Here is a 25,188-nt window from a genome sequence, read left to right as displayed (position 1 = left end):
GCTGAAATCTCATTGCATGCCCCGCTTCGCGCAACGGTCCAATAACATTGCAACAAGGACGGAAAGCGAGTCGCGCGATTGGCACGTGCCGTCTCTCAGCACCGAAACGCGACCGAGAGTTCGCGAGATCGTCACTGACGACGCGTCTGCTCAGACCCCAAACAACCATTCTTTTATCTCGCGGATGTCACTGACGTAAACACCGAGACATCGTTCAACGTTTCGACATGCTCGCCGTGATACCTACGGGCTTGTCGGCGCCGTGCATTCTCGACGAACCGCTTCCGTCGTCGTCGCGTTCAGTCGCGCTATGAGCCGCGAAATTTCGCTCGTCGAAATGACAAGCTGCTTGACTCGGTTGTTTACGAACACCGGACATCGAGCGTGCCGAGCGACGCTGTCCCGCAGCCGTCGTCTAACGTCGTTCTAACGCGTTCGATGTGAAATTGACCATCACGTTGAGATCGATTCATTCGTTCGTTCGTTCGATCGAGCGAGCGAGCGAGCGAACGAGTTTATGCCTTCGGTCATCCTCGGCCTCGTCGTGTCGCCGATCCCTTCGCTTTTATTTACACGCACGCACGCACGTACAGCTACGCTCTCTCTCTCCGTATAAACATGGCCGTCGTGCTTTGTGATGATCGTCCGTGTCGGCTCGAACGGGGAAGCGTCGAGTAATATGGACGAAGGACGCCGGTCCCGGAGGCCCAGGTAAACGACTCCTCGTTGTATACGCGCTCGCCGCCTCGTCAGGTGGGATCCACTTTCGACGGCGGCGGCGGGATTGTAGGTATCGCGATCTCTTGTTATCGCCCCGCGCGCGTTCGCTCGTGCTTACGTTCTTCGCGATTTTCCATTTTTCCTCCCGCGTTCATCGCGTATCTTGTAACGTTTGATTTCGTGAAACTCTCGTCTCTCTCGCTCGCTCTCTCTCTCTCTCTCTCTCTCTTGCTGCATCCGGGTCTTCTTTTTCCGAAGAATTCACGGAGATTCCCTCGTCTTCAACACGCATTTTCGATACGTCAATGTTCTTATTATACCGTCTGGAAATCCTCATTCTAGAACAGTAGTTAATTAATTTTAATAAATTTAGCGATGATGGTAACGCAACTCTGTCGAAATTCATAATTATGTTGCTAGAAAAAAAAACATTTTGTACATATATTAGTTGTTATATAATTGAAAGATTTGTCTGAGAAACTGTAAGCGAAAGGGATATATTTTTTATTATGAATAAATGAGTGTGGTAGTAGATGTAATATTTTTTACCGATCTATAGATTGCTTATTTATTGTTATATTTTTGTGATATATCTTGAATGTGTGTGTATATCTTTGTAACAAATGTCAAAGCAGTTTAATTGTGACAAAATATACTTGTCTCGCTCTAACTTATCGTGCAAGTTAGCAGCAGTGCTGCTATAAAGAACAGACCAAGTGTTGTATTTACTGTATTGAAATAATATTGCATGTACATATTATAGTTGGATACACATTGAATGTAAAGTACTAAATACTTATTGATTTATTTTAGGCTGTCGTCTGGGTAAGCAATGAATGTACTTCGTATCTTGACGCCGTGTGTGTTGAAACGCAGACGCGTAAAAGGTATAGATAATATTGACAAAAGGGATTCCTGGTTTATGAGAAGACAGCGTGGAGATGCCTCTCACATGATACATAGAATGGGTGCTTCTGCATCATCAAGTGTCACCAGTATAGGTGGAGATTCGGTCCAAGCAGCTAGACTCTCGGCATCAAGCAGTCCGGATCAACATGGCATTGCAGTTAGGTACATTATCAATGTTCTATATAGCTTACAATATTCTTATATTACCATTCGCCTCTTACACGTCTACTGACATTGTCGAAAATACTATACGTCTTATTATAATTCAAATATTCAATTGTTTATTTTCATTTATTTTTAAATTGCTTATTTCATTTCTTAAAGAAAGTGTAATCTTGCTCTTTTTACCATAAATTGCGTTTCTCTCTGTTCGACATGTTTACAGCATCAGCATTTAAATTTACAAATGGCTGAGATATTATTTTAAAGAGTACATATAAAATTACATAACTTCTTAAATATAATATAAAAGAAATCTGTCTTTATATACATAGAAAAAGCGTAGATCTGTAAATAATGTATGACGTAGTATTTTAAAATATATATTTTCATAAGATATATAATTATTTAAAGATGTAAGTCACTGACTCGACCACACATTAAACTTTTTATAGTTGTTTATTTATGTATAGAGAGAAGAAGAAGAAGATGACAGGATTTGCGACGCTGCGCAAGAAATTTATCAGGAGACGCCGTTCCTCCAAAGCATGCGACCATGGCAGAATTATTCGAGACTTGGTGTCTACATGGAGCCATTTGGAGGCGACGGCCTTGTTGGAAGAGTACGAGGCACTGGCCGCATTGAAGGACCTTCATGTTCAAGCTGAATTGGCCAGACCGCCAGCTGCTACGTTCAAGCAAGACCTGTCGATGCTGTACGACCACAAACATTGTTCCGACGTTGATCTTGTATATAGAGGAGCGTGTTTTCCCGTTCATAGAGCCGTACTTTCCGCCAGATGTCCGTACTTCAGGGATTTGCTGGGAGGCTGCCCTGGTATGTATCTATATTTGAGAACATTTCATCCATCCGTAATAATGAATGTTTAAATCTTTCCACGATCATTTAAAAAGTATCTCGTTTTACATCGAAGGATTTGAAGTTTCTTTCAATTGATTTACATTGAATTACAGGATACGGCGCTAGGATATGTTTGGAGTTGAGGACCCCGCATCTCGAGGTGTCGATGTTCTCGGCGTTGCTGCGGTATCTTTACACCGGCGACATCTGTCCGCACGACGCAGCGTTGGAGGCGAATCTGCTGCGGCGGCTCGGCGAGGAGTTCGGGACACCGAATCCGTTGGAACACGATCTCAGATACTTGCTCGAGTCCGGCGAGAATGCGGACGCCGCTCTCATCTTCACCTCGGACGGCGATTATCAGAGACCGGACAGCGGCAGTTCCGAGTACGGATTCCGTCCGAAGCTGGAGCTGCCATGTCACAAAGCAATACTTTCCGCGAGATCGCCCTTCTTCAGAAATTTGATACAGAGACGGACGAGATCGGGCGAGGATCACACCGAAAGGGCGCTTCATATACCTACTAGAATAGTGTTGGATGAAAGTGTAATACCTAAACGATACGCCAGAGTCCTGCTACACGCTGTATATTTAGATACCGTTGACTTATCGTTAATAACAAGAACAAGTGGTTGTGGTAACAGCGCTGGCAGTCTAGGAGAGGTGAGCATTTTGGTGTTGAGGGAGAGAGAATCTTTTTCTTTATTTCTTCGAGTGGTATCTCATTTAAAACCAGGGGCCCGGATTGAATGAAAATATCGGTCCGGTCCACTAAAATATTTAGGGCAATATAAGTAACGTAGTAAGGGAGTGACTCAGGTAGTCACTCTGCTTTCCAAGTGAAATTTCATTGTGAGAAATTTAGAGAGAGTATAACTCAGTTTTTTTCTTGTTGCAACTTTCAGGTTCAAGCTCTAACACACACGGGTCGAATGCGGCCAAGTCCTTTGGAGGAAGCGATGGAATTGTATCAGATTGGACGATTTCTCGAGCTTGATATACTGTCACAGGGTTGCGAAGATATTATTCTGGAGTGTCTCACCTTAGAATCGTTACCGACCGTTCTCAAGTAAATCTTTCGATTATTTATAAACGAATAGAAAATACATGTAGAAGACGCATTTTATAGTACTGCCAATTTTTTTTCCAATTGCATATCTGTGTAGGTCATGTTTCTGTTGATATGCTTAAAGTGTGAAAAAGTTTCCGTAGAAAATAGGTTCACGGGCCAATTATCTTAATATAAAATAGATAATCGATCACCGTTGCTAAGAAGTTGCGTTGTATCGCCTAGGTGGGGCAGTCAACCTCACGGATCATCATGGGTGCACCGACAGGCGTTGCATTATCTGAGGGAGGAATTCCAACCGATCGCCTCGTCCTCGATCCTCCATCAGTTAGATCACGCCCATTTAGCGAACGTTTTACAGAGTCATTTTTTACAAGCGAGCGAACTTGAGATACTGCAGGCGGTACTCAAGTGGGGCGAGCATGAATTAGTACGTCGTATGGAGGATCGGGAGCCCAATTTGCTCAGTCACACCGTGCACTCGGTGACGCGGAAAGGCATCAAGAAAAGAGATCTCAGCGACATCGAATTGCGGGAGATACTCAGTGAACTTCTACCGCTTGTCCGAATAGATCACATATTGCCGCCGAATAGCGAAGCATTGGCGCAAGTACGTATCCCCTTTGAGATGTTATCTGAATTCAAATTGCAAATTCGATAAGCCGTGGTACGCTGGATTAATGTGTACTGATTAGGGCGAAGGCTGCTATATATAAAGCAGTTATTTAACCCTTTGAAGCACACATTCTTCCTCCCGCTTATTTCTCATCAAATTTAGCACCCGGAGATAACTTTTCAATTTCGACCCCATCAGGCCATCAGAAGAGGTTTAGTTTCTACCCCACCGAGCCACATGATAGGAGACGAAAAGGACAATTTGCGGATGAACGCGTGGATAAGAGGTGGAAAGAAGAACGGATTTTTCGTGAGGCCGAGGTTGTTTATGCCGTACTACGAAGAGATCAAGGTAACAACCTGTGACACTCCACGAAATCGGAAGTTACAGCTGTCGGTCAGCTGATTAAATGTGTTTTTACTCATTATCAGTCCTTGGTGGAGGAACAAATGGTCCAAGAGGCTGATCTGGTAAGACTACGGAGACCGCGATACGTAGCGGATATACCGGACGCGCTGTACATGGTTGAGGAAAAGCCAAGAGCTATGGGTACCGCCGGTGTCGACGTTCTTGCCGCGGCATTTCCAGGTATTATAACTTAAATTATCATATTATCCGGGATAAAATTGATAAAAGTGGAAATAAAGCTGTAAATGTCGCTACTATTGTGCTTGTCTTCGACACGAGAGATGCAATTTGTCGTGAGAAAAAGGATTTTCGTTTATCTTCGTCGTAAGGACGGTGACAATTCTGATTGTCTGTCGATTTCCTCGCTTGGCTCTACTCTCTAATTTTCTTATATATTTTCTTTCGTATTCTGCTATGTGTACTATTTATGTTGTGCATCTGATTATATGTATGTGTTGCACTTCTCACTTCTTTATACAAGGTGGCCCATGTAAAGTATTACCCAAAAAATTGAAAAATATTGTTTGTCGTAGCAGAAAGTTGTTCATGAGAAAGTTTTATGTATTCGAAGGGTCTTTTTCTAACTATGTAAACCAAAATTCTCCTCCGCTCTCTCTTGAAGGAGGTGGAGGATAACTTCGTGATTTTGTTACATTCATTTTAAGTTCATCGATTTTTAAAGTAAAGGAAATGTTTCCGGAATATTTGCTAAATATGCTCGATCGATCGCAAGTATAATTTCATGGATACATCCTTTTGTTTTTCAACATATGCTCCGCAAGGATTTTGGATATACGTTTTCTCACTTCTGACGTCATTAATCAAGATTGCGAGGAGACGACCGAACTTTAAGATTAAATTACACATTATAAATTAAAGGTTGAGAAAAGAGTAAAAAAACAACGATAGACGAGTTTGTGACTAATAATAATACAAGAAATAATATGTTACTGTACATGTACAGTACCAGATTCTGCAACGATGGCCTTGATGCTGAAACGGGAGCAAAAATTGAGGCAGTCGCCCAGCTGTCAACGAGCGATAAGCCTGCCGCTTTCTTCGCGGCATGAAATTAATCGGCAAGTGCGACTGCGTGTTGTCAGAGAGTTCAACCTGCCCGATACCGTAGCCGATTTTCTGGAAGTGAGTACTTTATACTATATCGCTTTTGAGCATGCTTTTAATTTTACGCGCAATTTAAGGTAATTTATAACGTTTTAATAATAACAGTAGTAACATGTGCGTTCTAACGTATTAAAATAAAAATAAAATGTGTTTCTTAAGAATTTGCACGAAATTATATATATATATATATATATATATTGTTTCACGTTAAGCTTTACGTATGCTAACTTACGTATGTTAAGCTTACTTACACATATTTTACATTTACGGACATAATAACATTTATTAACGAGTATTTATTAATAAGTGCACATATAAAGCGCTTCTTTATAATTTACAACATTTACGCGAGTCTTCTATATTTGGTTCTGCAGTGTAACATGTAAAACTTATTGTCTTTATTAATGATTGAGGAAAGAAGATATTTAATGCAAATATTTTCAAATATAAAAGTCAACGATATGTGCTTGCTTTAAAAAATTAAGCTGAAGCAAAGCTGCCTACAATCAACGGCGAAGCAATAGCAGCATATTTTTTATCGGTATACCCGGGAACGCACAAAAATCACCGGAACATTCGAACGATTTTCACTCATCCTAGAATTTATTAAACTATGATAGATAGCGCAACCTTTTCGCACAAAAATCACCGGAACATTCGAACGATTTTCACTCATCCTAGAATTTATTAAACTATGATAGGTAGCGCAAACTTTTCGCACAAAAATCACCGGAACATTCGAACGATTTTCACTCATCCTAGAATTTATTAAACTATGATAGGTAGCGCAACCTTTTCGCCGCCGATACTAGACATCACGTACCTAAATACATGTTATGTACAATAAAAATCGCTCATTTCCAGCGAAATACCTTCAAAAATGCGAAAGTTTTGGCCATATTTTTAACGTCATGTAAGGAAAAGAGAATTGCGTTATTTTTATATCAGTATATTTCTATCACTAAATATGATCTTAAGAACTACTGACTTAGCAATCTTATTTGTCTGTTGCTAGTTTAAATTTTCTACCACCTGATATTGTTTTAAAATATTGTCATCCGTATGACTTACGTCTAATCTTGTACACCTGCTGATCGCACGGAAAGAAATATCTGTGAATTATTTTGATGCTATGCACGTTTGCAACGTTTGCTTTACGTCGGGTTAGGGCCAGTGTTTCCCTTAGATGATTTTAGGTTCACCTAGATGAAGATGAAATGGAAATCCGAAAAATTCATCTCGGATGAGAGGAAGATTATTTTGATTTTTATTTATCTAGATGAGAGATAAAAAACACTATTTATCTAAATAATTTTTCAGATGATATTCATGAGAGATTTGATAAAAATTTATAATGAAAATTATGCAAATCATGAAATCGCATAACGATTAAGTAATTCGTCAATGTAATCGCTCTAAATTTAAGGAGATAATTTCATCTAGATACCGGCAAACACGGGATAGGGCTGGATTTTGTCATAAATAAAACTTCTCGCTTGCGATCAATTCAAAAGCCACCCCTTTCGATCGAACGTGGACAATATGTGCAGCAGCTTCTGCTTGTAATTGGCGTCGTTGATGCCGCCGGCAAAAACACCCTTTTCGTCGTCCATGGATGTGTTCGTGACCGTGCCGCGTGCCGCCTGTATCACCTGCACCATCATGATACACTGATTGAACTTGATGGGCGCGCATTGGTTTAGGTGCTCTATAAATTTGTCCTTGGGAAACATCGCCGCGTCCACGCCCAACGATTTCAGACAGTGGACGAAGGAGTCGTAATACAAGTCGATCATATCCTCGAGGTGGTCGTCGAGCACTTCCCTCCGGGAACTCGAAAGGAGGAAAAATATAAGATCGTTCACGCCGTAGTCGTACGCCGTCAATTGGAAGTCCACTATCTTCATGTTGACTGGCTTGCCCGCCTCGTCGTACTTGAACAGCATATTGTTCACCCAGAAGTCGTTGTGCACCAACGTCCTCCAGGGTTCCTCCGGCGTTACGACAGTGCGGTATCCATGCTCGATCATCTTCTCGATCCTCTTCAGGTATGGCTCCGCCTCCGGGATCTCTTTGTAATCGTTGTGCGCCTTCGTCACCATATCCAGCATACCGTTCTTCGCGCCTTCGTTCAGTGAGTAGTCCAGCGCGGGCAACACCTTTTCTTGAAAGAACTCCGGCTTCTTCAGCTTCATGCAGATCGTGATGGCGTGCAGCTTGGCGAGATGGCCGATCGCGAAGTCCATGTGCACCTTGTCCAGCCCGACGATACGGTCCTGCGTGGTGTAGTCTTGATGTTTGAGATTTTCCAGAATAATAGCGGCCTGTTCGTCGAAACGCTGCGGGTCTCGCAGGCCGAGCCTACCGGCCACGAAGCGGGGAGTAATCACGCTCAGTTCCTCCCAGGGTATTCCGTTCTCGTTCTGCAGCTTCAGGAACTCCGGCGCCACCGTACTGTAAAAGGCCAATTCCTTCTGGAAGGTTAACGGACTGTCGAACAGTTCTAACAGATAGGCCGATTTCGGTGGCAGTTTGACCACTACGTTCAGAGTCCTCTTCTTTTCGTTCAGCTCGGCATTGATGTTGATCGCTAATATCACACTACCGAAGTTTTCCCCCGGGTCTGTCAACGGCTCCCACTCCATGTCGTTTATTTGAAAGTCGGGGCCGTAAGCGTTCCTCAGCAACGTCTCCAGATCTTGGACCGGTAGCATATTGTTATTCGACAACGGTGTCTTTGTCCTAAAACAAGAGGAGCTTGTGACGGTTATCTCGATGGCTCGACTTATATATGTGATTATTCATGTACCGTATTTGTACATGGAGGTTATCTCGACGGTTATCTCGATGGCTCGACTTATATACGTGATTATTCATGTACCGTATTTGTACTGTAGTAAAAATTATCACAAAATTTTGTAATCGGAATTATAGTTAAAATGATTATGCGCGTTCTAATCATGAATCTGGGACTGAAAACCGTATGGAAACCAGTATTTTTGTCGGACCGGGACCGTAAACCGGTACCCAAATTTTACAAAAGCCTACAGAACCGGAACTGAAACCGGAACTTTTATTAAATATTTTAGTGGATCGGAACCAGACCGATATTTTTATTCTGTCCGAGTCCCTAGTTGTAATCTTTAGTGATGTGTACAATGAAACACATCACTAAAAATTATAACATATATCATAATTTTAGTTATAATTTCGGTATAATCTAACATTACAACGTTTTGTGGTAATTTTTCTCTGTACAGCATAGACATACATAATATATTTATTATGCGGAACGTCCTAATGAAACTGGAATTTTCTTGAGTTTCTTGCATAAACTTGATCTTCCCACTTTGAATATTATGTGCGTCGGAGGCTGTAAAAAAGAAATTTCTTTTAAGCTAAAAGTTACTCGAAAGTAACGGAAGAAATCAGGTTTTAATAGGTACATAGAGAACAATTTTTTCTTTGAATTTATTATACTAGAATTATCAAAGCAGTCCAAGTGATTAGTTTGTAATTTATTGCAAAAATTAATTTTAATTATAAAGTTTAATTTTAAAAAGTAAAATTTAAAAATAACATTTAATTTACGTTGAATAGAACTAAATAAAATGAATAAGTAAAAATATTTTCTCTTGAATTATATATTTTCTGCAAAAATCTATCATTTAAACCGTTCTAATAAAAATAGATACAGGCGTTAATCGTCGATAGTTTTGATATTAATAAATGTAGTTGAATTTGAGGAAATTTATTTATCGGCATGTGGTCCAACCAATGTTTACCGAATACAATTGTTTGACTCTTTAAATATTTGTATTGTTCGGTACAAAGAAAATTCATCATTTCCTTATTTTGTTAAAAAGTTTTTTTACCAATAGCCGTAATCGTTTAATAGTAATCTTGACTTAAGTTTTTCACTCATGATAATTAAGAAATGACACTTTAAACGTGACTCAGTCATATTTTTATAGTGTTCAAAAAACATAATTATGTAGTACTTTCTGAGAAAACGCAAAAACAGTCAATATATGTGGAGATTATCGATGAGATATACATTAATAATACAATGATGCTATAATTGCTTCTAGATTCTCGATTAAGTATTTACGATGGCTGATTCATATAATATATTAAAATAAAAATACAACGCATCAAATAATGCTTTTCTCCCATCAAATATTGTGGTTTAATTCGACAAAACAAAATTTGAACAGATGTTTCGTACGTTGTTTCGTAGAGCTAATCAAAATTAAATACAAACAGGAATACCAAATGCGGAGAAACCTCTCTATTTTTGCATATCCACAGGGGTTCCTTCCGATTAAAAAATCTCCAATAACTTCTACGAACTTCAAATATTTTCATTTAGAATTCATGCTTCGTGTCGCACGCTTAAAGCTGTTTTTGATTCGAAACGATCGAATAAATTCGGTCTATTATCGTCCACTTATATTTGTGTTATTTTTTTTTTCAACGAGGAAACAAAATGTAATGACACTATTGGCCACTATTTGTAACATACATTGTATAGCTTGATGATACTGTTGCGCGCAAAGATAACCATCGTGGCACTGTTTCATTTGAAAAAAAGCTCACCTTATCGTTACCCGCTACAGCTATATTTCTCGATTATCTTCGATATAAGAACACACACCTACACACACACGTACATACGTNATATATATATATATATATTCTCTCAACGTACGTTCGCGTATCGCTTCCAACATCAACTGTCATTGCATTGTCAAGCCTCGCTATTTTATATCATAGTAGGGAGAACGTCGATTAGACCGTCGCTATGCTTGCCGTCGCGCTCTATGACGTTCATGCAAATGCAACTAACAGATAAGCTAATCGTTTTCCTTATCGTTCAGCGGTACGACCATTCCAAAATATTAATATAATTGCGCGATGAATAGGAAAAGAAAAAATCAACAACCGGTGGGAACACAGAATTATAACGAACTGATTTCGATATCGTAGAATAAAACCAACGATGCGGCGATATTTAATAACTAGCCCGCGCTGAGCTAGTTGTCGTTGCTTGTCTCTTTCTTGATAACAGAGACAAACGTGAATATCACTGTCCACCGGATACCCCGGACCGAAACCGGAATCGACGAGAACCGTATGAAAACCGGATATTTCTGTCGGACCGGAACCGTACCGAAATTTTATAAAGCCTACAGAACCGGAACCGGAATTGGAAGCGTTCTTTTTTTTTCGCTTCGTCGTTCTCTTCGGTTCACTATTTCGGTTCTTATTCTGTGATTTTAAATAACCGTTTTTTTTTTAATTTAATAATAAAATTCTAGTTCTCACGAAAGAGCAGAACGTTGATTGATTGTTTCATATATATATATATAAATAATTTAAGTCGATAAAAATTTTAGTAAGAAAACAAGTTTGAAGAACCGGAGCCGAAAAAGCCGTAACTTAAACGATTTACCAGTATTTTCATTGTCCAGAAAACCGAAACCGGAATCTTTATTAAACATTTTTAGTAGACCGGAGCCAGCAGCGGACCGATATTTTCATTCGGTCCGAGTCCTTGCTGTCCATAGACGAATGCGAGGGGGAGTATCGAATTAAAACACATTTCTGCGCCCTTCTGGTTGTTAACGTGACCGATGACTGCTATATAACGAGAGCTATTTATAGTACGCACATAGCCAATGCTTGAGAAACTTGGAGTATTGAGATTAGTCGCAGACTAACGATGGCGAACGACGGTAAACGAATTTGTCCGTGACCAAATTATTTTCATGTCGCCGCGTGATCTGCTGGCGACATGTGATCACTCGGTGTCGCGTTTCCGACTTCTTCGAAGTAATGTTTTCTCTTGTTTCTTTTTTATCATCTACATAGATAATACTCTATCTTGTTGTTTTATAAGATCGGTAAAAAAAGTGTTTGCGCACGCAACGAGGAAAGTAACAGTCGATTATCGAAAGATTAATTAATAGTCCATTTAAAGAAACTGTTTTCGCAGCTCGTCACGCAGAGGCATTAACTTCGCGTGCTCTTTATAATTGCTCGGGCGACTCCGTGACTAAATGACTAACGACGCACTTACGACTGCCAATGTCGCGGCAGATCGTTTCGTTTCTGGTGATGGCATGATTTTATTTTCAGAAGTCGTCACGAATTAGGATGCTTAAATTTGATGTATCGAATCGATATTTCGTTTAGTGCGTTCAAGCGTTATAGGTGTGCATCGAGTTTCTATGAAGCGGAAAAAATAACTAGGAAAAAAACTTTAATCGGTAACGGCATTAGACAGGTATTTCGTCACTTCTCAACCCCGAAATTCATAGATTTATCGGATAATCGTCAATCATATCCGGACACAGTGCAAACGATTAGAACAAGTTATTTGTACAGAATAATAATAAATAAAAATAAAAATTGTACATAGTGCTCGAAATTATTTATACAAACCAGGCCTGCGGCCAGTTTACACTTGTTTTTTCACATTGAAGAAAATATGTACATTCGAGAAAATATTGTTTGACTTAACCGTTTGAGTCCCGAGCAGCGCGATCGCGTTGTTGAGATTTTACGTCGAGAAAACCCAGCACATTTCGAGCATTGTGGACAACTGACGGTGCGTTACCGATTGTCGAAGTCGCAAGCTCAGATTTACTGACGCAAGTACATCACACAGCTCCTTTTAATGTAAATAGTACATTTTACAATATGTAGAATAATAGACGAGAATCACGTTACCTAACATATACAAGAAGTGCTATTGCACTGCTTGGTATCTCTCGACGTAAAATAAAACAAGCGCTATCGCGCTGCTTGGGTCTTTTCACTCATTTAGTAAAAGCGCGGTTGCGTTGTTTGGGATTCTTCGACAGTGTTTTTTCAATACCCCCCGGGACTCAAACGGTTAAGTAAATAGTTACATCTAATAGCAGTCATCGGTCGCGTTTCCGACTTTTTCGAAGTAATATTTTCTACATAGATAATACTTTATTATAGATAATACTTTATTAGTATATTTTTTCTTCCAATATGAACCAATATTTTTCTGATGTAGAAAGATGTAACGGAATAAAAAAGAAAGTGTCCTAACAGCCATATATATATATATATATATATATATATATATATATATGGCTGTTAAGACACTTTCTTTTTTATGCCGAACTGATGATCGATTCTGTCGTATTTTCCCTGGTTGTTGTCGGAAGATCTGATTATCAGCTATAAAGAAGTCGAATGAGACGAATGCGAGCGAAAAAAAAGGGAAAAAGAAAGATAATGAGAAACGAGCTTCAGGCGACAGTAAGATTGTCTCGTTTTTGTATAAGTTATGTTACACGTAACGTATCACAGTTGGTCAATAATTATAGAATTGCACGTAACCGTGTATGTCGGGTTCGCAGTGATTATTTCCTGCTAAGAGGTCTTAATCATATCACCGCCTCACGCGTATATAGATGCGTTCTCAACGCGAAAGCGTTGCTCTCTACTAAATTGTTCATCGATTTCTCATCGATCCACGAAAGTCGCATCAATGGTGATGTAATCACAATTAACTCGGACAGGCGCTGTTATTCGTGTTGCGCAACCTCTTCGGCTTCGTAAAACTCGGTTCCGGTCCATTTCTCATTCACTTTCCCACACCGTCGATCCGATTCTTCATCACTCATCATCGAAATCTTTATTCTTCGCGCGACGAATTTACGGTATCTTGTTTCTTGTGTTCTTGTTGTTTTTCTTCTCTTTTTCAATAAAATCCGACAAATTAAAAGCGCATTTCTCCAAATGATTCTCGATGTTAAAGTTCTATTAGAAGCGTGTATACTTGAAACAAGCGAGGAGTGAGATTTTTACCTCCGCTTTTCTGCTTTCAATCTCATATACAAGGATATAGATTGAAAAGTTCACGACCTGATCTGAAGAAAGAACAGTGTTCAGTGAAATTTCAATACTTGTCCGATAGATGGCACAAAGAAACACAAAGAGCTAAGTTTGATGTCATTCCAGCGGCTTGTTTCTGACAGCCTTTTGTGTGCCAGTTTGTCGACAATGGAGAAATTGGAGTATCGCGCTGACAAAATTCCTTCATTCGAAAGGGGAAATTCCTACGGAAATTAAAGCTGAATTAGATTCAGTGTACGGAGATGTTGCTCTTTCATTTACGTGAAAACCCGGGTTGCTGAACGTGGCAGAATGAGCATTTTCGACTAGGAACGCTCCGGACGATCAAAAACCGCAATAATGGATGAAATGATCGATTATGTTCATCGAATTATGATGGACAATCGTCGATTAATTTTGAGAGAGATAGCAGAGGCTGCTCTGGTATCTTATACGAACGAACGTGCAACGTTTTACATGAGCAACCAGGTATGAGAAAACTGGCACTTTACTGAATTGAAGAGAAAAATTATTAAATTCGGAGTGAGAATAACGCGAAACGCGAGGAAAACAGAGTGAGATAACGAAAGCAGATAAGTTTGTAGAAAGATCAGAGGGCTAAAAGAATAAACAGATAAGCTCGACATAATGAGCTAAGAGAATAAGCAGATAAGCTCGACATAATGTAACGTCTTCACTATTAATAAGTTCTTATCGGCAGATATACAGATTTGATGCATATTTATTTGTTTGCCGGATATAATCGTAGACGTGTTATTTCGCAACGTTATTTCGTATTATAAGCGACGAACGATGATAATATCGCGAAAATAATTCGCAGAATATTAGACTACAATGCTTGGATACCCATCAGCCGAGGAAAAAATTTAACGTTTGGTGTTTTTCCGCGATCACACTTACCTTCTGCTGTTAATCGATTTCATTATTGCATCATCGTTGCATGCACGTAAATAACCGTGCGATCGAAATGGGACACAATCGCGGCCACAACAATAAGCAGATGTCGCGAATTAATTCGAATCGCATTCAAGAAGGATTTACATGCGACACACGATCGCCGTGACTGCGCATGCTACAGCAATAAAGAGCGCGAGGTTCAGTATCGAGGGAAAAAAAAATCGATCGCAACAACTGGAATTACAAACAATCATGGTTGCATATAGGTTGTTGACAGAACTGTCTTGATTTCTTCAGCAAAATTATGTTCATCTGTATCATATGTGCAATTACGTTTTAGCTTGGATGACTTTTGCAACTCGAATTATTATAATTATCAGTTCGTCAATCAGGCTCGAGTTTTGTTCATCGCTCGACCGATTCGATTGCAATTTGTACAGAAAAATTTATATAACCCGACATAATTATTTGTCTAGTTTTCCGTCTTCATTTTAAGCGAGAGCTGGAAGGCGTATTCGGGCTCTCCGATATCTCAACGTTTTTGATAAATGATAGTTGATAACACACGTTAATGTGATATGGGAAAAAAAACTATCGGCGGTGCTGATTTAAGTGCGTATAATAGTTTGAAAAAGAGCTATATGTATTAGAAAACCCTCGCATTTGCGCATAATATATCTGTTCAATCGCGACGTGTTCTAATCAATTTTATTAGAACTTTATTAGAATTTCTCGTGATAAATAGCGATATCCGTCACGACTGATATTTATCGTGACGGATATTGATAAACCGTCAATTTTATAACACAGTCGTAGCTAAGATAATAAAATAGGTTCGCACACAATTTCAATTCTGATAATAGAATTTAGTTTTATTTTTATCCTGATGATTTCTTAAATTTTCACTTTTATTATTTTAGCATTAAAATAGCATTAAAATTAAATTTGGAGAATTAAAAGGTTCAAGAGAAAAGTTAATAAAAAAGTGTCAATGTTGTCGAAGTAAGTTTTCATTAGTTTGTAAAACATCTAAGTAGACGCGAACCGTAACGTAAAAGTGTCGAAATAGCATCAACATTTCGAACCGAACGAAACGAATCTGTTATCTAGAAAATGTTACACGTAACATGAATGATAAAAATATGCAATAATATCTATCTATATCGTGTTGAAAGAGTGCGAGTTTATCGTCCGATAATGCGTTATTTTGCTTTCGAAGGCTTCGTTCGAATCGACCCAATCTTGACACGTGTAAAATTTTTATTTCCCACTTTCATACTCAGACATATCAGATGCGTACTTGCGAACTTTGGAACGTGCTTTACATAGACTCATCGGCATATCTGCTCATTCTTCGCGTGTATACTGTCGAGCGTTCACCGATGACTCTTATTATCGCGATGCGGTCCCATCTTTATTTCAGTCTGCGCGATATTGATAACTGGAGTTTGTCGGCTCGTTCGAGTGCATTCCATGTAATCGCGTAATATTATTTAATATCAATATTAAATAATATACTGGATATATTCTTAGAATATTAGACCTAATGTCCTAATAATATTTTAGTCATATTATTTAATATTAAGTAATATTTCTGGAATATTAATAGAAGGTTATATGTCTGCTCCTAATAATATTTGAAAAATAATATGTAATGTTATTGTATTATATGTTTAAATATTCAACTCTATGTATATGTACAGGATATTTTAAACTAATCTCAGTTTCCATAGTGTGCAACTGGAACGGGCGAAACCGTACAGAAAAGTCCTATAATATTAAAAAAATATTACATAACATTCTTAAAATATTTTATGAATATTATTTTAATATTTAATAATATTCATATAATATTGTAGGAATATTACACGCTTATAGGGTCCACGTTGCGTAAATGCGAATGAATCGTGTCGTAAATGTATCGTAAACATCCCAGACGAGTCGCGAAATTACGCGCGCGCCGATATGAGACAAAAAACGCGAAAACATCGGGATTTTCGCATTGCGTTATACAACATATGCGAATATCACGGCATTTATTTCGAAGGACGTATCGCAGAAAATGACCGTTTCGTTTTGTTACGAAATTGTCATTTGCAGGATGCGTGATGAGAGCTTAATTAGAGTAGTTGAGATAAGCGTGCTGTGTCGCGGTTTAACACGTCAATGCAATTATTGTCATGTATCAAGCTGCGCAGCAATAATGTTAATATTTTTTGTAAACTTGATAACGCAACCTTCGGAAGGATGTATATTTTTTTTTCCTTCTGTAAGCTAAATTTTCAGTAATCTAATGCCCTTCTAGCGTATTACGGGAAAGAAAGAATGGGAAGGACAAGGGATATCGATATTTTTTAAAACGATATAGACGAAGAAAATCTAGCACGTATCTAACAAATGTATTTCAGTGTGTTATATGCGTTTTAGGAACTTCAAATAAGCATTAATATTAACCCAATCCGAGCATGTAAATTCTAATAAGCGTTATTATTAATCCGGGCCGAGTATTGAGGAGTCGAGGTGCACGTAGAAAAGGATGCGCTCTATTTCGTGCCTCTCACGTTTTCTCTTGCTCGCGCAGCCTATGTGCGTGTCTACACTGAAAAAAGGATTTGACAGTAAGTATTAAAATTTAGTGAATATTTGCAGACCAAACATTTGATTATCGCAACCAAATGATTTAGTTTCACATATATATACATATATATATATAGTACTATAATTCCGTATGTTATATATTTAGTATACGGAATTTAATTATTTGGTTGCAGTAATCAAATATTTGGTCGGCAAATATTCACCAAATTTTAATAGTTACTACCGAATCTTTTTCTCAGTGCATATAGACAGTATATGGGCAGTGCACCTTGATTCCCACTTCTCAAATAAACGAGGCCGAAAATAATTATAATTTCAGTGGAATTTCTTTTGATGTAACGAATAACAATTTCAAGTGAAAGCTTTAATCACATTTCATATACGAAAAACGACCGTGCTTTGATGTGCGCTAAAAACGAACGGTTAGTGACGAGTGTAATAGAATATACTTAATACGCGAGTTCGAAAAGGTAAAAGTACCTCATCGGAAATATTCTAGTACTTATTAAAAAAAAAAAAAAAGATATTAAATTCGAAATTGAAGCATACACGCGGAGGAAAACCTGGTTTTATAATTTCTGTTGAACATTTTCCGCATTTAAAGTTCCATATATATTTTTCCACACTGAGAGAAAAAATATCTGGATAAAAAATATTTGTTAGATATCAATAGCGTATTAACTTAAATATTAAATTCTTTTATTTAATTAGAATAAACAATTGCTTTTACGAGAAAGGCTCTACAGATTTAATTAAATATATACTTTCTTTTATTTAAAAATAAATTTTCTCGGTATAAATATATATATTATTGTAATAAATGATACATAAATATAAACATATTAGTAACCACGAATAAATAATTTTAATTTTTAGATATTTTTCCCTTCGGTGTACAATTGCATTTCAAGCACAGTGGATAGTGGGCGCGAATAACGCGGCACGCCGAGATTCGCGCAGAGGCCGAGGCCATTTTGCTTTTGGCAAGCCTTGATATCTTATTTAACGCTCCGGACTTTGCGATTAGCTCGATACGTCTGTACATTCGCAAATAAAACGATGACTCTCGCCACTCTCATCCGACACTGCGTGTATTGAGTTCGACCGCGATCGTACTTACATCTCAGTACAAAAACGTTGCAACTTTGGCTCACTCGAATGACAATCTGATGAGACTGACGAATTGGAAAATCGACTCGTTGAAAAGTGCTCGTTGTACGTGTAATTTTGTGAATGACGGTGCGGACATAAATGCATTCATTTCCGACGGAATTTTACGAATGTAAAATGTCGTTTGCGGCGATAACGAGTTTTCGAATAAAAATAGCTCGTCCCCAGTAAACAAGAGACATTAAACCATCTTTTAAAACATCGATTTTATATGGATTTTACATATCGACATAATATTTTATAATCGTTTTTAAACTTAATAATGTTATATACTTAAATATCAAAATTATAGTGTAGAAACATTATTTCTAATGTTTTAGTCAAATATCGTTAACAGTGACGTTGTATGCAACGTTAAGAACTACGTATTTGAAAACGTTATGGTGTTATAAACAATCATCGTTGTGTTAACGATTTCTTGTTTACTGGGTCGCACGTATCGATGACCAGTCATCGGCGCTCTTGAGTTTCGGCCGATTCGATCGGATTTTATCTTAAAAATCACTGTCTCACCTTAAACTTACCTTCGTTTACTTAAAAGAAATGCCTGCAATTATATTATTTACCTCAGCACCCGCGGCGGAGTGGGAAGCGTCGGAAGTGCTGAGCGCGTTTGTCGATGATGATACGCGGCGTGACACGTAGAGCCGAAGTGGTTGCGCGTGACTCGCGAAGCGCACGTACTTTGCGATCAAACGAAACGAGCGGCTGCAAACACAGAGCGCGGCGAACGCCTTTTTTGCGACGCTCGCTCTATGCATCGGTGCAGCGCGCCGCGTGGTTGTACGGAGCGGAAATCTCTGACGTAACGCGTTCCTCGCGAGGAGGCCGCTTTCGGTCGCTTTTTGACTTTCTGACTTCACCGACTCTCCCCTTTTTTTTACCGCTCGCTCGCTGTTCATCGGTGTCTTTAAACACGACGTCGAATTAGACATTAATCAAAGGGAGGGAAGAAGGGGAGAAGAAATACATATATACATATATATATATATATATATATTGTTGTACCTAAACGACAGACATCAGTATATGGAACTTTGACCCTTGAACCTTGAACTTGTCCTTAGGTACAATAGTTGTCGTATACTTGTAGATTAAACTATTCGGAATAAAAAAGTCTTACCATTTTGCAATTAACACCCAAATTGTTGAGTTATTAATTAAAGAAACCTCTGTATATGGCCATTTTCAATCATTGATAATTCGAAATTTTGCGTGTTATTTGCAAAATGATATAGGACTTTTCTGCTCAGTTTCACCCGTTCTATTTGCACACCACGGGAATTGGTTTAGGACATCCGAGATTAGTTTGGGACATTCTGCATATATATATATATACACGCATGCTGAAGGACAAAATGACGATATGTAATATTTAACATCACATGTTTCAACGAACGATGTTGCATGTCGTTGTTTTAATGCAATGAGATGCAAACGAGTCCGCAGAAGCGTTTTGCTCACCGTGAAATCACGATTTCGAAGAGACGCGACGAACAAAGTCTCTCGACCTCCTCGACTCTCCCCACTCGTTTTCTTGTTGTAATGTTCTCTTGATAATCTACAAAAAAGGACAGGTGAATAAATCGAGGTGAATTCACTGGAATTCTCTCGTGTCGTGAAGGATAGACCTTCCTGTTCTTCAAAGTAAGAGATGAGTTCGTAAATATTTACGATGTATAATAAACATAATGTAAACGATGTAATCACCTGTAATCGGAAGTTTCGTTTTAATAATCATAATACTTATCGCTAATACAGTTAAAAATTATTAACACGATCGTTGTCACGTTTTGTCACGCATACACGTATCGTCATGATAGGAGCCTGATAAACTAATGAAAGTGTGGTTTGATACTTTTTCATTATTGCCTTTGGTAATATCACAGAGAGCTTCATATCGTAACAATAACCGAAAGTTTTGACTGCAATCTTGGACCCTCCCCAATGAAGTTAACTTTACACCGACACAACATGTAAAACGTGTCGCATAGGCGATAATTTAAAATAATCGAACTGCAACGTTCGTCCGCAACGTTCAACAACATACCCACGTCAGCTCTCACTCACCTGTTATTTTTTCTCCTTATTACTAATGCGTTAGATTTCTCATGCGTAACACCGGCGGTCCTGCTGTTGAAAAAACTTCAAGAACGGCGTGGCGAATCGCGTTATTTTAAAAATAGTATTTACCAAAAACACCATTTTATCGCGATATTTCGCATCATCATGTTGAATAAGGCTTATAAGACGCGTGTTATTATACAGGAGGGGAGTAACGCGGTACTATTACTAGCAAGATGAGATACAGCAATATATTGTAGTTGATATATACGACATTATGCATTAATAAATGCAGATGCGCGTGTATTATTAAATACCAATGGCGTGTTGCATCACTGCAGCTTGACGTAGTGCGTAAAAGGACACTGAAACATTATGCATATGCACACTGACTGCATCTGAAATTGTTCTCTAGCTGCCCGAAAGAGGAACGTTACTGTGAAAGGAAAAAAGATCATTTGAGAGTATCTTATAAGCGCGTAATATTGTTTAATATTAAGTAATATTTCTGGAATATTAAAAGTGGTTATATGTCTATCACTATAATAATATTAAAAAAATAATATTATTTAATGTTATTGTAATATTATATATTTTTTAAAATATTCAACTCTATCTGTACTAATAATATGTATAATTACGGTTTGTTATTTTATCAAATACAATTACAATTGTATATATTTCATGTTCACATTTCTTCTTTTACTATTGGTACTTACATTTCCATCAAATTGGTGCTTACATTTATTTACTTTTACATCAAATGAGTCCTTTATTCAATTTTCATTTTGGCCTTTTTAAATATTTGGTAACTTTTAAAATACAAAATGATCATTTAACACATGATATGTACAGGTTTATTTTATAATTTTCTTAATAAAATACTCCATTAATTAAAGATCAACGCTTAAACCTCCTTGAATAACTTGCAAATTATCGCTTACATTGTTTGCCACGTACGTAGTTGTTGTATTTCTTTATTGTTCAAACATTTGCAATTTATGTAATTTCGCTATGACAAAAATCAGCACTCCATTTACGTATTTGCAAATGTGAAACGCTATACAGTTTAAAGTTAAGCGCCTTGAGACTCGTTTATTCAGCCTGTGTATATAGTGCATTATCGCGAACACCGCTTGCGATGATGTAACATCTTCAACATGACAAAACAACGATATTATCGTACGTACCAGGAGAACTTTGGTGATTGTTATACTTGCTGCCATTAGGAGGAGTCGTTTTTTTCCGCGAATCATTTGGCTGATGCGACATCGAAAAGGATCTCGTCATCCCGCAAGTTCATAACACACGTGCCGTACTGTTTACTTTTTTTTTCGAATGACTCACGACTACGAGATCGATTCGCGAGGAAAACTTATAATCGTTTTGCACATCGATGAACCGCTCGTCGGGGACATTCGTCATCGATTTGTCACTCCGTTTGAATTTTTATCCCGAGAATGTCCAGCATGAAGTGAAATATCTATGTGAGAAACGCACGGTATTGAAATGTATTAAAACCCAATAGTGTGCGTCAATTATATTCAGGATATATCGATGTCACGGCGGAAAATCAAGATAGATAGAAGCAGCGAAATCGTGTTCAAAAAACATTGTTATATGATATATTTTTCTACATTATATGATATATTCAGTGTTTGCCGGTATCTCGATAAAATTAATTAAATAATTATCCAGATGAATAAATAGATCATGATCTACGTAATTTTTATTATACATTTTTATAAAGTCTCTCATGAAAGCAACATTATCTAAAAAATTATCTAGGCAAGTAGCACTACTTATCTTCCATTTAGATAGGTCGAAAGAAAAATCGTCTTCATCTCATCTAAGATGAATGTTTCAGGTTTTCATCTCATCTTCGTCTAGGTGAATCTAAAGTCATCTCAGGCAAACACTGGCCAGAAGTTCAATTCTCTCATTAGGCTGTCGCTCGCGTTCCGAATTGCATCCAAAAGAAATGTTCCAGCAGTTTTTTTTTTAAACGCAGCGTGTACGCACTCATGCCGTATCGCTCGTATGACGCTTTGCTAATTTGCGGCGTATGCCGTACGCGCGATACGCGCTCTCACGCACACTCTCGTCACGTAAACGTTCTTCCACACTCGCGACACATGTGTCAATTGGGTCACGGCTCGTTCTATTTCGGTAGCGGAAGGGAAAAGGAGGGCCCTCCGACGGAGATTTATTTCTATCAATTCTGTTTCCCCCGCACTCGCGACGCCGCGGCGCGTCAATCGACTCCAATTTTCCCTCGCGCGTCATCCACTTACATCATTAGCCCTGTTTTTTATTCGGATTCACACTCGATTCGCTTAGAATAAATCAACGATCAACGTTCCCCGTACTCCTCCCTCCCTCCATTCCCTGCAAACACGTCTTCTCCCCCTGTGAATTCGCTCTTCGCTAATCCGCGCGATCCATCCTCACGTATCATCTTCCCCCGAGCTTTTAATGCATTTTTCATTTAGAGAGAGGGAGAGAGAAAGAGAGAGGGAGAGAGAGAGAGACAGCGCGCGATAAATCGCCGGTATGTATCGATTTTCAGAACACAGCGTCTTACAGTATGAAAGAGCAAAACGAGCCGAGGATGACTGATATAGAGGACATTGACTCGCCGGGCATGGGTATTCGTGTGAGAACTACCGCCCCGGTGTGTTACGGGAGGAACATGACATTTCCCCGGCCGACTTCGTCTTACGCACATAGGCACGAACTTCCAGCTATAGTGACCGAGGGAGAGAGCTGCAGGCTTCTTGCCGAGGTAAGAGACGGGCGACGATACACGCTCGCAATATCGCCGCGAGCGCGCGAATACAACTCGGCGAAACTTTAATCTTGCGTTTACGCCAGATTGCTCCCTCCTTCCCCCCTCTCTCCCCCCACTCTCTCTCTCGCACGGGAGTCCAACTAGCTTAATTAAATTTCCTTCTGTACTGTGTAGTCGCGTGGGACTTTAATCGAGAAAGCGAGAGAGAAGGAGAGAGGGACGCGCAGCGAACTACTAAAAACCACCGAGCTTATTCAATCCGAACCGTTTGGCGCAACTAAAATTGTTACACAGTGACGTTATCGCTTTCGCGCGGTAATGCGCGAGTCTCGCCCGGTGTTTTTATATATCGGAAACGATTGCTTTACGATCTCTCACTCTCTCTCCCTCCCTTGCTTTCCTAATTACGGCGCTTTCTAGAATCAGATTGTGCAAGGATAGACACACACCGATATATATATATCTCCATTTGACTGGTTTCCAGCAACAGGAGGGCAATTCCTGCAGCGACGGCCAATTGTCGGGCGTGATGCCGGACGTGGCGATGGCTACGGCCTCCTTCGGCGCCCTGCATCTGATAGAGGAGCAGGAATTGGAATTGGATCTCGGTGACGGTACGTCGCACCTGATGCCGCCGCACCTCTCACCGTCGAGCGGCAACATCGAGCCGCATCGATCGTCGCTGCCTCATCAGCATCAGAGACACTTCTCCGGCCCGCCGCCACCACCGTATGTGTATCATCGCGCTGGCACTGCCTTACCGAGGTTTATTTGAAATTTATACGCGATATGCGGAAGCGAATAGCAACGCGGCAACTACCGATCCCCCCCTCGGTAAACTCTATCCCGCTTGTCGCAGCCCGCGCGGCGTCCCACCCTTCCTTCGGGCTGCTCCTTCCGCCGCAACCCTTATTACATAATAGTCTGCTACGTAACGCATATCGTTCAAGCAAATCTCTCGTTATCACAGGCACAAATTTATTTGCACGGACGGACGACTGTCTGAGTGTACATATTTTTTTTTTTTTTCATTTAAAAGCAAGTTCAACAAGGTAGAAGAGAGTATTTGGTTCAAGCGCGCACCGGTTTGTAACCTCAGCAGATCTGGGAGTTGTACACCGCGAGCGTGCAAGAAGGGAAGAGGGAAGGGAGGTGGGGGAGGGGGATCTACGCTCGTCGAGCACGAGGTGCGAATTTCGCGAACTTGGCGCGAAACGCGGGGATTTCTTCGCTGTACAATATTATGTAGATGGTATAACTAACGACGATTTAAGTGCAATCGTGTTGACGAAACAAAATGAGAAGGAAGGAGGGGGGGGGGGGGGTAGTGAAAGAAAACGCGGGGAGGGAGGAATTTGCGGATTGTGATTTATACGTATAAATATGTAATCGTGATAATTGTGTATATGTGGGTGTGTACTTATGCGTGTGTCTGCGTTGTGTATGCATGCGCGCGCGCGCGCGCGCGTGTGTGTGTGTGTGTGTGTGTATGTGCGGAATATTAAGGTGTACAACTGTCGCGCTGTTCTCCGGCTGAGAAGTGTCAAGACTGTGTTGTTTAAGCGAGAAAGAAAGTTATAAGAGAAGGTGGAGAAGAAAAAGAAAAAAAGGTATAAGGGATACGATTGTACACGGGAGATATTGAATAAATCACGCCTTTTCACAACTCATCTTCGCTCTATATAATTACATATGAAAAGAAAGTGAAAGTGTCGCGAGTTCGTACGGTTCGTTCTTTCTTACCGCGAGGAGAGAAAGTATATGGCGAGAACTTGCGGGAATGAAGCGAGCAGCGAAGCGCTTGATGACATTTCACTGCTCTGAACTTTTTAATTTTTCCTCTCTCTCTCTCTCTCTCTCTCTCTCTCTCTCTCTCTCTCTCTCTCTCTCTCTCTCTTTC

At 39.4% G+C, this 25,188-nt stretch overlaps 2 protein-coding genes and 1 long non-coding RNA gene across 10 annotated transcripts; 2 read left to right on the top strand and 1 right to left on the bottom strand.

Moving 5' to 3' along the window:
- Window positions 1–136: 136 nt before the first annotated feature.
- LOC106751658 (BTB/POZ domain-containing protein 7) lies at window positions 137–25,172 on the top strand. Of its 6 annotated transcripts, none has more exons than XM_014632626.1 (12): window positions 137–711; window positions 1,534–1,545; window positions 1,651–1,791; window positions 2,244–2,626; window positions 2,764–3,314; window positions 3,557–3,720; window positions 3,946–4,330; window positions 4,535–4,687; window positions 4,768–4,924; window positions 5,709–5,887; window positions 23,067–23,282; window positions 23,773–25,172. In XM_014632626.1, exons 1-12 carry the CDS (start codon window positions 638–640, stop codon window positions 24,061–24,063), a joined length of 2,706 nt encoding a protein of 901 aa, XP_014488112.1. In that variant the 5' UTR covers window positions 137–637; the 3' UTR covers window positions 24,064–25,172. The 6 variants fall into 6 exon arrangements, with proteins under 6 accessions (XP_014488112.1, XP_014488110.1, XP_014488114.1 ...); XM_014632629.1 differs by having other exon boundaries at window positions 138–711; window positions 1,651–1,786; window positions 2,262–2,626; XM_014632624.1 differs by having other exon boundaries at window positions 1,534–1,791; window positions 23,773–24,063.
- Window positions 6,127–6,838, top strand: LOC106751661. The gene is made up of 2 exons (XR_001375084.1): window positions 6,127–6,570; window positions 6,652–6,838. It is a non-coding gene; the product is annotated as an uncharacterized LOC106751661 (long non-coding RNA).
- On the bottom strand, window positions 7,160–19,396 carry LOC106751660. Of its 3 annotated transcripts, XM_014632631.1 has the most exons (4): window positions 10,581–11,304; window positions 10,469–10,526; window positions 9,141–9,242; window positions 7,160–8,611 (listed from the first exon to the last, which is right to left on the bottom strand). In XM_014632631.1, coding segments are annotated over exons 3-4 (1,242 nt in total). In that variant the 5' UTR covers window positions 9,143–9,242; window positions 10,469–10,526; window positions 10,581–11,304; the 3' UTR covers window positions 7,160–7,371. The 3 variants fall into 3 exon arrangements, with proteins under 3 accessions (XP_014488117.1, XP_014488118.1, XP_014488120.1); XM_014632632.1 differs by lacking the exons at window positions 10,469–10,526; window positions 10,581–11,304 and adding an exon at window positions 19,000–19,393; XM_014632634.1 differs by lacking the exons at window positions 9,141–9,242; window positions 10,469–10,526; window positions 10,581–11,304 and adding an exon at window positions 19,000–19,396.
- Window positions 25,173–25,188: the final 16 nt, after the last annotated feature.

The sequence above is a fragment of the Dinoponera quadriceps genome, unplaced genomic scaffold, assembly GCF_001313825.1.
Source record: "Dinoponera quadriceps isolate SergipeBrazil2010 unplaced genomic scaffold, ASM131382v1 scaffold115, whole genome shotgun sequence".
Taxonomy (NCBI): domain Eukaryota; kingdom Metazoa; phylum Arthropoda; class Insecta; order Hymenoptera; family Formicidae; genus Dinoponera; species Dinoponera quadriceps.
Note: the sequence above shows the minus strand (reverse complement) of the source record. Positions and strands in the feature narration are given on the sequence as shown.